This window comes from Trifolium pratense, linkage group LG3 (assembly GCF_020283565.1).
Source record: "Trifolium pratense cultivar HEN17-A07 linkage group LG3, ARS_RC_1.1, whole genome shotgun sequence".
NCBI classification, from domain to species: domain Eukaryota; kingdom Viridiplantae; phylum Streptophyta; class Magnoliopsida; order Fabales; family Fabaceae; genus Trifolium; species Trifolium pratense.
The window spans coordinates 3,864,539-3,878,748 of record NC_060061.1 but is presented as its reverse complement, the minus strand read 5'-3'; the positions used below and the strand labels follow the sequence as shown (position 1 = coordinate 3,878,748).

The window sequence follows — 14,210 nt, the reverse complement described above, 5'->3', positions numbered from 1 at the left end:
CACATTAACTATTTACTATATGCGATCCATATGCGATCCAACTGTTCTTATCACACAATCCAAATTTTTGATAATTTCATACAGTATTAGATCTCGGCCATTCATTTATAATCGGGCGATTCAAATTCATTACTGTGTATATGCAATAACTGTGTTATATCAAATTTCTTATTTGCGCTATGCATGTTTGGAGTGGGAGCACATGTTTTTCATTTTAGTGTGAGGACATGAACTAGCCCTAATTAGGGTTTTTCATGGTTTCTGACAGAAAGAAAACTGAAACAAACTAGATTGAACCAAACCAAAAAAATAATTTGTTTGGACCAAATTGAATTGATTGTGGAGGCTAAAACTCAACTTAACTTTAATGATAAATCAAATTGAAATATTTTATGGATATACATTATGGAGGCTAAAACTCAAGGATTTGTATATAGAAGGGCATAAGTGAGGGTTTTAAGGTTCAAATTTCGACCAAAAAGTAATAATTAATCTAACAACTAATTACTGACTTTAAATGTTTCAAAGAGAATGACTTAAAATCAAATTATGTAGTAAATAGAGATAAAAGTTGCAACAATTTCATGAAAATCAACATTCATTCAATTTTGTCCGTTTAGTTGGAAGAAAGAAAAGTAGGAAGAAATGAAAACACAAAAACCGATGAATGAATTGAAACTAAAGTCCAAATTCATTCATTGATTTTCGTGTATTTCTTTTTTTCTTATTTTTTTTCCCTCAAACCAAACACACAGGTGAATAAGTGGGTGCTTGGGGTTAAGATCTCGATCTTTTATCTCTGTCAACTGAGCTAAGCTCGTGGAGACTATTTATTTTGTTAGCCAAGCTCACAAGACTATTTGAATAAAGATTTAACTGTATTTATCATATTTATTAAAAACTAGGAGTATTTAGTAAATGATGTGCCAACATATTATTGAATGTGTGTAAATAACTTTACATACCTTTTATCAAAAAGAAAAAAAAAACTTTACAAACGATGAACAACAATTAAACTATGTTTTTGTATTTTTTTTGGTACTTACTCATATTTATATATTTCGTAAAAAAAAAAAAACTCATATTTATATATATCACTATAAATCAAAATTGACGATTAAAAAAAATAAAATTGAATACCCAGAATTCATTTCGCAGGAGCTTAGGTTAGAATAAAAATTAGTTAGGAAGAAAGAAAGAATCAGTTGTTTACCGTTGAGAGATCAATGGCCGGAAAACAGGTCAGCGGCGAGGGTTTATCGGCGAACCTCGCCGGAATGTCGAAGAATCAACTTTACGATATAATGTCTCAGATGAAGGTAACGTCGTTACTCACATACTCTTTCTCATTCTCCGTGGATCAATCACCACGTTCCTATTCATAACCTAATCGTTTCTTTTCGTTTCGTTTTGTTTTGTTTTGTTTCTCCCTCAGAATCTGATTGAACAGAACCAGCAACAAGCCAGACAGATCCTCATCCAAAACCCTATGTTGACCAAAGCACTTTTTCAGGTTTTTAGGGTTTTCCAATTGCTTTTTCTCTTTAGGGTTTTTAGTCTTCAATTCAAGTTTATTACATTAATTAATGATTATTACTCTATTTGATAGTTACAATCATATAGATTTTTAGATGTTTTATGCTGATTAGATGTAGAGGAACTATTTCCATGTCACAAGATGAAACCCTAATTGTTGTAATTTTGAAATCATGGAAGAATGGATTGTCACACTTATCTAATTACTACATTCAATTTGCTTAGATGCCGGTTTTTACAAACTGCAGTCACTCTTTACAGTTTAGTGGGCGTCCACTAGTTTATTGATGTCTCGACAATTTTAGTTACCGAGTTTTAATTTGAGGTGATGAAGATTTGCTTTATGCTTAGAGGATTTAGAGGTTGTGATTGCTACTCTAAGAATTTAATTACTTCTATAGAGTTTTTTAGGGGTTCCTTCACTTCCTTGGTGTTTCTTGTTTGTGTGCCGTGTTTCTTGTTTGTGTGCCTGTTTCTTATATGTACTTTGAGTTGCATTTGGTTCCTCTAGAGTTAGGTATCACTTTTGATGAGAAAACAGTGGTTAATATGTTAAAAACCTCAATTATTGGTATGTGTCCATGCTATTGAGATTCCGTACTATATACTTTATTCTTGAAGTGAGTTGTTCTCTTTAGAAGAGTCAAATCTTTGTTGAGTTATATGGTATTTGTATGCAATAGTGTCTATGTATACTATAGTTTGTCTCAGCATTATTATAGTAGTTTTTTCACGAAAACATTATTAATATCTGCCAGTGGATGGGTTTTGGAAACAAGCTATGTGAAATGTTCTAGTCCAAAATGCTGTAAATGAACAGATTAGTGTGTGTATTTTGATTTGATTTTAAAGTTTCCGTTCAACACTTATTTGAGAGGGTTCAGTCTCATAGCTTATATGTTTAACTTTGATTTTTGTCCATTTTATGTTCTCTAATCAGGCACAAATTATGCTTGGAATGGTACAATCACCTCAAGCGGTATGTTTTTTTTACTTTATTTCAATGTTGTTTTCACAACCATCCATTGGACATGTTAATAAATGTATGTTTTTAGGTTCCAAAGGTTCAACCAGTAGCTCCTCAGATCAACCAGCAACCAGTACAGCCAGCACAAAAGCCAAGCATTCAACCTGCTCCAGTATTGCCTGCACAAGGTGGCGTACAAGATCAAGCAGGTGTATCACAAATTCCTCCCAGGAAACACCAAAATCAGCCTTCTGTGCCAGTTTCATATGCTGCTGTTCCTGCAATGAGTCATCAAACTCAGCCGACGGCTGCACATTCGTTGCAGATGCCACAACAGCCTAAAGGACATCTGACTCCCCAAGTGGCTCCGGCAGCTGTTCCACAATCATCACAACTCCCAAAGATACCTCCACCTTCTGTTCATTCATCTTCACAGCCACTTCATCCCACACAAATGCCAACTGCCTCCAGTCAGACACAGCAACCTTTGCAGGCACCTGGATTTCCACATATGCCTATGCAACCACCACTGCCACCACAGCTCAGACCACCACCTTCAGTGCAAACCTTCCATCCCCAATATCCCCCACAAACGGGTGCTAATATAGGTTTTCAACATAGTGGTGCTTCCCACAATCCCATGTTTCATGTAAGCCAAATATTTCAGTTTAAAACTCATAATCTAATGGCATGTTGAAAATCGTAACAGTATTGTTGATGAATTTTTCAGCCAGGTACAAAACCTCCTAGTGTTGGATCTACGTTCCCACTGGGGCAGGCACCACTACCAAACCAACAATCATCCCAGACACCTTATCAGGTATGTTGAGCTACAACTGATGGTTTAGACTTGAAAACTATGTTGGTACCATGGGTGAGTGACAAGCTCTGTGGCATCAAAAAATACTGGCGTTATAATGCTTTCTTGTTACCATCTTGAGTTTATGGTTCATGAATTCATTGACTTATTTAATCTTAACTTCTCTGCAGTAAAATCCACTTGTTTTATATGTGGGAACCCCCCATCTTCATAAATTTGTAGGAATTCAGCTATCTTATAATACCAATAGTAATGACACTTCAGACAACATTAGGAGTATCTTATACTGTAGCTTTTACAAAAAATAAGTATCTTTGTTTTTATGGAAAGTACCTTTTGGATACAATGAAATGTTGAAACCATAGAGTTTATCCTGAGTTGCTGCTGCTGGTGGCTTATTCCAAAAACGCTCTAGTGGAATTACAGATAGTGGGATGTCTGTTATGTCAAAAATATATATAGAACATAGATAATTTATACTATGATTATATAAAAATACAAAATTACCCCAAATTGAAGACTTATATTTAACAATAAAAACTTTAGTAAAAGAAAAACTAAAAATGTGTGAACAGAGAAATATATCATTTGCAATATAAACTGTGAGTGTGAAGTCGACAAGAGAAAAAAACGGACCAAAGAACTGAGACCAAGCTGTGTTGTGATATGTGATGATGCAGATCAGTGGGTTGTGAATTTCCGTAGTTGTCAGCGAAATATGCAGGTGGGCAGAGTCTGCCATCAGAAATTCAGCAAACCAACCGCAGTTAACTGTAATTCTGTGATTTCAGTCAAACAAAAAGAAGGTAAATCACGGGGGAAAAAGAAAATGATGAGCTGCATAGATCAGAAAATGGGGTGAAGATGGGTTTTTTGTCCATGTGAAGATAACCGGGTCTTCCACTGTCATATTGCACTGATGAGTGGTATAGCTGAAGGTTGAAACCTTAATAATGGAAGGAGGAGAAAAATCTAAACAATTTATTCCTGACAAATTTGTCATTGCTGCATTTTACTTTCACAATGAGTTAGTCAGTTTTGTTTAATTAACTAGTATGTTGGAATTTGATCTAAATCCAAATTGATTTTGGTGATTTCAACTGAAAGAAGTCAACCTAAGTTACATGGCTTGAAAAGCAGCATCTGTCGTGATGATCTGTAGCTATACTTTGTGCTTAATAGTAATTGATTATTCAGGTGCTAAGTCATGCTTGTATGTCACAGGTTGGAAATATGCCATTCGGGTCTGATTTTGGCAGTCAAGCTGGAAATGCAATGCAAATCGATAGAGGGTCTTCTTGGATGCCTGGTCCCTCTGAGAATCTAGCGCAGTATTCTGGTCCTCCGGGACCATCATCTATGGTTTCTAGTCAGACGGGTGTCACTAATCAGCCTCCTCGTCCTCCTGCGGTAATTATTGTGAATTAGCATTAGTCTCTTGAAATTGTTCTGCAGTCTATTGATATTCTCCCCTTGTTTACATGCAGTTGACACCAGATATGGAGAAGGCACTGCTTCAGCAGGTCATGAGTCTCACACCAGAGCAGATAAATCTTCTGCCTCCAGAACAAAGAAATCAAGTGCTGCAACTGCAGCTCATGTTGCGTAAATGACGCAATCTATATCTATATAATATAGATTTTAGAGACTTTTGTTATGAACTTATGAACATTTGGAATGATGTCTATGAAATATTGATTAATTAAGTTTATTTTGTTCATGTATTATTATTTTATTTATTTTTTGTGTTTATGTATTTTACCCTTAAGTAGGATCTTACGAATCGAGCTACGATCCTGATCTTGCGATTCTCAACCAGCCTACCGATCCTACATAGGATCTCGAATCTGACTACATTGATGCTGAGGGCAACATATCACCAACTTCCCTTGTTTTCCTTATTGGTTGTACACCTACTTCTATATCATTTCAGTTCAATTGTTTAATATTTTTTTCAACTTGGTGTTCGACAATATCAAAGTAATGTTTTTAATTGAATCCGTAGCACGCTCGAAAATAGCTTGGCAGTTTCTCTCCCTTGCTGCTTGTGACAAGTTGGCATGATAGAGGAATGAGTGTCTTTTATAATTTTATTCAAAAGATTGTAGTAGTCACTTGTCAGCTGTAGTAGATTCAAATTCAATGATTCATATTTCATAAGATTTAAATGTGAGTGTGACTTAGAATCTTTGTTAGTATTACTGGATTGAACCCCGGATAGAACTCCAATTAGTAACAACGATGATTCGTTAACCTCTAGACCTGAGAAGAACATATGGAATTTTAGTCTGTTTCCTTAAATACTTCAATGAGCAGTATATTTTTTTTTTTGTTCAAATGAGCAGTATTTTCTAATGCTGGAAATACTATCATTTTAGTCTGAGTTGCTTTTGTGCAATTCATAATTGCTTTTGTGCTTTTTTAGTTGTTATTAGCAGACAAATTAATTTACCAAACACATTAATCGGAATATTCTTGGTAATAATGTTCCCTGAAATAATATTCTTAGGTTTATAAATTTTATTATAGGTGGTGAATAAGTGAAGTGTTTGAGATTTAACATGATGTTTTTACAGATTAAGTTAAGTTCATGACAACTGTTTGTATTTTTTTTTTACTTCTAATTAATATTTTATATTCTTTCTATTAGGGTTCGCAATAGTTCATTTTTTGAGTTTTTTTTATCATGTTAAGATGAACACAAATATTTAAAAATGAAATAAAAAAGTTTTTGCAAAAGGATCATAAAAATGTCAATGTTTTGGTAAAATTGTTATTGATTTTTTTTTAGTAAAAAAATAAATTCATTCAAATGGTAGAATACTCACAATATATAAATTAGAGTTAAATATGTTTTTGGTCCCTATAGTTTCATAGAATTTTCGTTTTAGTCCCTGAAGTTTGTTTTCACACTTTTTAGTCCCTGAAGTTTCATCAGTCAATGGTTTTAGTCCTTGCCGTCCACATGGGTTTAATGGAGGATGACGTGGCACTGCCACGTGTATTTTTTATTATTTATTTTTTTTGGCTTGCCACATCACCAATCAGGTTTTTTTTAAAAAAATAAATAAATTTTTTTTTGCACCCCCAATCCCAATTAAAAGGAAATAACTCCTAATTATTTGTAATTTCTTCTCTAATTAGTTGGTTTTGTTATAACCAAATTCCTATGAATGAAAGAATTTTAAAAAATAAATAAAAATAAATAAAAATAAATTTAGTTAATTAATAATTATTTAAAATGTAGTTTAATAATTATTTAATTTAACACACGAATGCACGCACGCAAACACGATTGCACGCACGCACGCATATAGAGAGAATCAGTTTTTTAATAGCTCCTATGATAACCTATTTTCTTAATAATATGAACTAATGGAAGAATATGATTTTACTTCTCACATGTAGAATTAAAATAGAATCAAGGACATTTTCGGTATTCTAATTAAATTTTAAATTAATTTGGGTGTAACCAGAATTTTTTTGGGTGTTATTGAAAAAAATCTTATGATTTTGTTGTGACCGTTGGTTACTAGCTAGATATTCCTAACAGTGCAAAAACAAAAAAATAGAGTTAATTTGGTGGGATAAATTATCTATGTGTCATCAAATAAATTAATAAAAACAAAATTAAAATCCAGCTAAGCATACCACATAATCAAATATGTCTAGTTTGAGTCCAAGTTGTCTATTTATGATTTTGTTGTGACTATTAGTAGTTAGATATTTGTAATAGTGGCAAAGCAAAGTCCAATTCCATTAATAGTAACACTTTTGAAATTCCAATTGTGCAGGAGACCAAGCATGCAAGTCTACCGACATTGGCGATATCCCTAACTCTGTAGGTGGAAAAATAGTATTAGGGTAGTATTTGGGGTTTTGGGACTAGCAATGTTAGGATTTCTAATATTTTGGGGAGTTATTATTATAAGAGACTTTTGCAATCGTAGAAAAGAAAAGATAGCTTGACAAGCACGTTATCCAGCCCGACGAGAGAGGGTAAGAGTGTCAATATATGACACTTCTGACCCTCCTCAGTTTGATCAGGCGGAATGTGTTGTGTGTTTGGAGGAGTTTACAAACACACAAACATATTTCGCCTTACCATGTGGACATATATTCTGTGAGGAATGTATGTCTTATGTCATATTACACCGTGATAGATGCTCCCGTTGTAGAGTAGACATTTTAGAATAAGTGATTATAAATAAATAAATAAAATTATTTGAATTGTATTTTTATTTGTTCACTGCTGATGTAATTAAGAAAATTTAAAAAATGAAGTGAAATGAAATGTGATCATAATTCAGGATTAATGGAGAAATGAAATGTTAGTGAATGGTTTGTGAAATTAAGCTGCAAAATATTTATTAACTCTGATTAATGATTATTGATTTGATCTTCAATAATATATTCATGAGCTCCTATACTTTGGCTGATTTTAGGAACTCTAACCAACCTTGATCAAACTGGCTTCCTAACCCTAACTATCTAATGTCATGTGATTCATCTGACTCGTGTTCCACGGTTCTAGTGTCCGTTTCATCTCGTAATTTTAAAAAAATTACGGTCGGTCATTGTAATTATAACAAACCCACCATGATACAGACAAGTGTTGAATATTTACTATCATTGCAAGCACATATATATATTTCCAGAATTGGTTAATGTACATATCAGTTGATAACGGAAAGCAAAAGATCAGTTGTTGGGTTGTTCTTCTACTTCCTACTTGCTTCAATACAAAATCAATCCAATCCTATACGTGCATCATTATATAGATTTTGTTTCATTGGGTTACAATGTTTTTGGTTTTGGTTTCGACAATAGTAGTTTGTAAAGTGATGGTATTGGTTTTATCATTTTATCATATGTCATTTGCTCTATTAAGTTACCCCTCTCTCTGTGCGTGCATGCAATCGCGTGTGCGTGCGTGCATGCGTGCGTCTGTGTGTTAAAATTAATAAATTCTTAACATGTGCCTTAGGTGCACATGTTAACATTTGCCATTAAATAATTATTAAACTAAATTTTAAATGTGAGGTTCTTCATGATTTTATCACATCTAGTAATTTACAGTAAATTTTAGGTTCTTCATGATTGTATCACTACTCTTTATTAGGACACACCATCTTATTCCAAGCTAGTCACCTAATTCCTTTATTATTATCTCCACCACCCCACTAAAAGGCATCAATCATTATTCCTATATCATTTATCAAAGAGTCCGGCAAAAGATAAATACTCATAATATATGATGGGATGACCTGATTTAATCATTATTTCATTACAATGGTCCATGACAAAGGGAAAGGGAGAATCCATAGTCTAAAATTCTATCCATTTACGAATCATAATTTTGGTTGTTTTATGCAATCACAATTCGACTATAAGTGGTCTCAAATTTATACAAATCAACCACATGCCCGAAAGTTGTTTATCGAGCAGAGATGATTTTGAGGTTGGTTGCTACCACCGTAAGCTTAGTTCTGCATATATACAAGACTCTATTCCAGTAACTTATTCCCTCTTGGGACATATCATCAAACACCATCAATCCAAACTTAAACCAAACTAAACATAAAGATAAAACACAAAACAAGGAAACACAGAAACATCAACAATCATACAATCCAAATATCTAAATGTAGGAAGCATACATAAGTCTAAACCACAATATAGCCATGGTGATTTTGGTGGAGGGTTATACAGGTCACAAATTCACAATCTGCATTCTGCAGGTAGGTGGTCATCTATTTGCAATCTGCATTCATATAGATTTTGTAACCTCATGTCGTTGCATGGATATTGATTGCTTCAGTGCTTTTGTCTTCGTTAAAAGAGGTTCCCAGCCGTAGAGTAATGGGCCGCTTATAATTTTTTCCACGATAGTAAATCAGAGAAAATCCTTTGGGAAGTCTATCTATTGCTACTAGTATTCCACCACTCTTGTATTCCAATAAATTAGCTGTTTCTTCAACAAAAGCAAGGGTTTTTTGTTTTGTGATTAATTTAACAAGTTCTCGATGCCTCCAATGCAAATGCATATTCTTGACGACACCATCAAAAACACCACGTGTACCTACAGATGATCATAAGCAGCAGTTAGTATTATACCGTTGCAACATAGCAACTCTCATACAGCTGAAGATTACCCACCAAGTTGCAAGTACACCTTCATTCTTAAACCAACCATACGGAACATAACACGTTCTTCATCTGTGATCGTTTCCCCCCTGTTACCACGACCAGCTGGAACCATAGATGCATCTATTTTAACTAATATATTTTCTGCTCTTGATTTTTTGGCATCGGCCTGTTCATGTATCTAGACGTGTTAATATGAATAAAAAAATTAAATCAAAAGTTCATAAGAAAACAGAAATCACAAAACACTTTCAGAGATTTAAATAAGTATTAGAAATATAAATAAGTATATAGAGCTGAAACAAAATACAGAAAGCTGATTCAGGCTTTTAAATTCAGATAAAGCCAAAGATCTAAACTAATATTACCAAACAACAAGTAGACAAACATGCCGCATTAACAATTAGGGAAAAATAATAAGCTGAAAGGATTTATATTATCATGAATCCAGAATTCCAAACTTAGGTCTACCAACCAAGTTCCCCTGCTGCCTATTTTTGTTTTTTCTTAATTCTTCAGTTCAGTAGACATTTAAGCTTGATGAAATTAGTCCCTATTGGTTTGATCCAATGCTCCAACAATGCATCATATGTTGAGTGTTAATAAGACTTTTTGCAAAAAATAAATTTCTAAGGCTTTATGTGCAAAATGAAGTTACCATATTTCTAAGATTAAAAAATCCCTTAATGTCATGCCTGACTTCATAAATTGAACCACAGGTTCATAAGATATGTTTTTCTGCACAATTAGCAAACAGCCAACCGCTCCAACTAATGGATTTGGAAACCTAATTTCAAAGTTCAGGTATATAAATAGAAATTTAAGACCTTGCATCGCAATGCCAAAGAACATAATGACTTCTCAAAAGTTGCTCTTGCCGTGACACAACAACATTAAAAAACCTATCCCCCTTTAAAGCAAGCCATTTATGATTTATATTCCAACAAGTACTCTCAATAAAGCATAACTACTTTCTCAACCATATATAAACGTCATAAAACAAGTAGAAACTTACAACAGCTAATTTATGTTCAATTTTTTTCATAAGCCTAACATTCTTGGTTTCAGAAGCCTTTTTCATCATCTTCTCATATTCTTCAATAGTAAGTTCCCTTCCCCAGGGTGCTTGAGCCTCATTGAACTCAGCCAATGATCCTGCTTGTGCAGTTGTTACATCTTCCCCAGTTACATCAACAGATCTGCATCGCACCTTCGCCTGAACATCCAGCACCTGTTTCGTCAATTGCTGTCTTTCAGATAAAATGGCAGCCACGCTGGTTGGAACGAAGTCCTTCCCACGATATATTACGATGTGGTATTTATTCCTTAGCAGTAAGGTACCTCCTGTTAATTTCTGGACCAGAGAAAAAACTTTTCAAACCAATTCTACTGCATTATTCTCTTTTCTTAAAATATAATATAATGATATCATGAAAAGGGTACAAAAGAATGCACATTGCAACCCGGGGTGGTGGTGCTTGGAAGACCTTACTTAGGCTTATCTTATGTCATAAGTGTTTGTGTAAGTGTATGGAAGGACTTTAAGTAAATAGCTCACAATATATTCATAAATCATAAGCAGTTTTTCAGCTTATTTTCATTAGCTTGTAATTTATATATTTCTCATACCATTAATGAATGACAATTTTGTAAAGTAATTCATAATTTTTCTTTCTCGTACAAAATTAACTACATATCTTAATCCGTGTGTCATGTGCGACTTACATTTTGAGACGTATAGAGTATATGATAAACACTTACTTCTTTCTTTCTTTTTTCAAAATTGAGGAAGAGGGAAATTATCTTGAATTAAAGTGATACTAATGGTCATTTTACAACTACCCCAGAGGGGATTTGAACTTTGTCCCTTGAGGTTATAATGTCAAACTCTTACCACTGAGCCGACACCTCATGGACAAATGTTGTGACTGCTGGGACTCGAACTCAGAACAATGATATGATAAACACTTACTAAATAAACGCTTCACAAAATTATTAATCCCATCCCCCCGTGTAAATAAAATTTAGCTTTATCCACATTGAACGTGTATGTGTGTTTGTATTACTGTTGCCGTGCATTCAAGCTAAAAGAACACACAAACATGATATATGTAGATTCAACAAAGATAAACAGATTGGTATCTTCAATATGATATATTTATTTGTACGATAACATTAAAGTAGTTAAATCTACCTGGTGAACAACTACATATTGAGCATAATGGGAGAACGCATACTAGTTCTTTTTAGTGTATCACTTCCTTTTTATTATTCTGATAGTTCTCAGTTTTTTTAGTGTATCACTTCTTCTTTTTTTACTGTATCACCAGATTGCTGATAAAACTCATAGTTCTCTCAATCTATAGAATCATAAACAATGTGGTGGATAAAAGGAAGCTAACGAATTCGAAGGAGACTTAATTATAACAAATACAAGATGTTGTATGCACAATAATTTGTTTCAATAGTCAAGGGGGCACTATTCTTTCTAAAAATTTCATTCTCTTTTTTTATCTAATCAGCTCTGCAGTCTATTATACAGGCTTAATCAGCAGTCGGTACTTGTCAATGATCTGGAGCATTCAGCTCTTTACATGCTCAATTTCACAAGAAACAAGAAATTGAGTCTATTATACAAACAAGAAATTGCAGATAACAAACCTTCAGTTCCAGAGCCATCAGTTCATTGTTCGTATTCTGGACACCAAGCTTGACAGCAATCTTTGCGACCAAACTTTTCTCCCACAGCTTAAGAATGGCACATGCCAGACCTTGAAGATTTCTATTTCTCCCTTTATAAAGAAGGTAAGGACAAGATTCACATCAGCAAAAGAAAAGAAAAAATTTAATAAAAATACTTTGACAGATGAGTTTGGCTGGCTTACCCAAGGCAAAATGACAAGGAAGAGCTTTGGCAAGTTTCAGCATCTTTGTGTGCTCATCGTTGGTGAGTCGCGGATGCATTTTGGCAGGAAGTAGCCTAAGAGGTGTTCTGTAATCAGGAACTGTAGGGGGAAGCAAATCTGCATCAACAGGGAGTATTCCTGTATCCCACCAATCAACAAACCGAGGACCGAAATCATCAAGCATCCGGTCGAACTCCGTCTCCTCAGGTGTCATGTTCTCAGGCTGCTGTTGATTCCACATAACTGAATCACTCATTTCATCACCTCCCTTTGAACTATGTCGGTTCCCATTCATTGGACATTGATAATTGTCACCACGGTACACCCACATAACACTTCCTGACCTCCATATAACTAATCCTCCCGTCCGATGCTGTACAAATCTACAAGATTTGAGTTCAGAAATTCTTCAACACAAAATGCTATAATACATACTACCAACACTAGAATACAACATGAAACAAAACTATGGATCTAAAGGGGGAACGCCGTTGACATAGGAGAGATAGAGAGCATATAGTGATAATCCGAAAGTAACATTATTGATTGATTAAAAGATGTGAAAGGGTCTATTCAATTATTTGTCTTATTGATAGAGCTCAACTGCACCAACAAATTGAGTATCTAACTCCTAAATGAAACCACCTTCTGTGTTTGGTTAAACAACTTAATAACGCATTATATCCTAAGCCTTTAAGCCCCATTTGGTGGTCAGGATAAGAGACAGGATATGATAATTGTATCTATTGTTCCCTGTTTCATATCATATAAATGTTATTAGTGTATAAGCTATTTCATAAAGCCAAAACTATTTTCATACAAGCTATAAGTTGGTTTTATAAGGGCCTGTTTGGATTTAGCTTATTTTCGAGCTTATGAAAATAACTTATGCAAATAAATAAACTTTTACATTAATTCATAAATTTTCACTAACAAAAATTGTATCTTTATAAGTTGTTTTCTCATAAACTACTTGAAAAATTTATAGTAATACATAAAAGTTTATTTAAAACAAGGAAATGAAAATGAACCTGAACGATGTGATGAGCGAGGTTCATATTCTGAGCAAGTAGCTCATGAAACTTGAGCTTCACTAATTCATTGTTTTTCCACTGATCATGAATTTTTTGGAGCACCGGACGCGTGAGGCCAGATTGGGGAATACTAACTTTCTCCTTCAAATGAATTCCAATTTTTCGCAATCGACTCAGTTCTTCTTTCGCCAAACACGGCGCTGCAATTACTTCACTCTTCTTCTTCTTCTTCTTCTTCGTTAGTTGTTGCTGATGAACCACCTCGTTCTCCGATGGGATAACAGCCTCGTCGGGACGAAGCCATTCTCGGTGCAAAAAATGATCTGGCGGTGGGAATGGGGTTAGGGTTGGTTCATGGTGGTCTGATAAATTGCGAAATTGGAGAACGATTCGGTCGATGGCGGAGTTGGATGGTTTATCGTCTTCTTCTTCTTCTTCTTGGTTGAAATTGGATTTTGTTGAGAGAGAAGAGAAAGAAAAAGAGTTGAAAATGTTGCAACAAAGTGGTACTAATTTCAATTTGGATGATGTAAAACTCAGTGTTGAAGAGATCATTTGATTCATTCATAACAATACAATCACACTTCTTCACTCCATTTATTTATTCAGAAAAAAGTTGCAATTTTTACTTTACTTTGGTTTTGGTCCCCCGTCCCCGGACATTTTTGTCTTTTCACCAATCTTTTTGCAGTTTGCTGACATGGTCAATCCTTCCAACGTGGCACTTGCCATGTCACTGAATCAATGCCACATCACGGTTTATTTTGCTGACGGATCTAGTAAGGACTAAAACCTACGGG

General features: G+C 34.3%; 2 protein-coding genes across 4 annotated transcripts; one reads left to right on the top strand and one right to left on the bottom strand.

Moving 5' to 3' along the window:
• The first annotated feature begins 1,044 nt into the window (after positions 1-1,044).
• LOC123916863 (cleavage stimulating factor 64) lies at positions 1,045-5,062 on the top strand. Of its 2 annotated transcripts, none has more exons than XM_045968436.1 (7): positions 1,045-1,319; positions 1,436-1,513; positions 2,477-2,515; positions 2,592-3,152; positions 3,234-3,323; positions 4,548-4,733; positions 4,811-5,062. In XM_045968436.1, exons 1-7 carry the CDS (start codon positions 1,227-1,229, stop codon positions 4,934-4,936), a joined length of 1,173 nt encoding a protein of 390 aa, XP_045824392.1. In that variant the 5' UTR covers positions 1,045-1,226; the 3' UTR covers positions 4,937-5,062. The 2 variants fall into 2 exon arrangements, with proteins under 2 accessions (XP_045824392.1, XP_045824393.1); XM_045968437.1 differs by having other exon boundaries at positions 1,118-1,319; positions 2,601-3,152.
• A 3,529-nt stretch (positions 5,063-8,591) lies between these two features.
• LOC123913637 (CRM-domain containing factor CFM3, chloroplastic/mitochondrial-like) lies at positions 8,592-14,069 on the bottom strand. Of its 2 annotated transcripts, none has more exons than XM_045964440.1 (6): positions 13,408-14,069; positions 12,356-12,749; positions 12,132-12,262; positions 10,486-10,824; positions 9,483-9,639; positions 8,592-9,405 (listed from the first exon to the last, which is right to left on the bottom strand). In XM_045964440.1, exons 1-6 carry the CDS (start codon positions 13,972-13,974, stop codon positions 9,113-9,115), a joined length of 1,881 nt encoding a protein of 626 aa, XP_045820396.1. In that variant the 5' UTR covers positions 13,975-14,069; the 3' UTR covers positions 8,592-9,112. The 2 variants fall into 2 exon arrangements, with proteins under 2 accessions (XP_045820396.1, XP_045820395.1); XM_045964439.1 differs by having other exon boundaries at positions 9,483-9,651; positions 13,408-14,024.
• Between the last annotated feature and the right edge of the window lie 141 nt (positions 14,070-14,210).

Coding starts and splice junctions, on each gene's coding strand:
- LOC123916863 (XM_045968436.1), top strand. CDS start 1,227: ATGGCCGGAAAACAGGTCAGCGGCGAGGGTTTATCGGCGAACCTCGCC. Junction 1,514..2,476: donor TGACCAAAGCACTTTTTCAG/GTTTTTAGGGTT, acceptor TTCTCTAATCAG/GCACAAATTATGCTTGGAAT. Junction 2,516..2,591: donor TGGTACAATCACCTCAAGCG/GTATGTTTTTTT, acceptor GTATGTTTTTAG/GTTCCAAAGGTTCAACCAGT.
- LOC123913637 (XM_045964439.1), bottom strand. CDS start 13,974: ATGAATCAAATGATCTCTTCAACACTGAGTTTTACATCATCCAAATTG. Junction 12,750..13,407: donor TCGCTCATCACATCGTTCAG/GTTCATTTTCAT, acceptor AGATTTGTACAG/CATCGGACGGGAGGATTAGT. Junction 9,652..10,485: donor TTGAACATAAATTAGCTGTT/GTAAGTTTCTAC, acceptor TAACACGTCTAG/ATACATGAACAGGCCGATGC.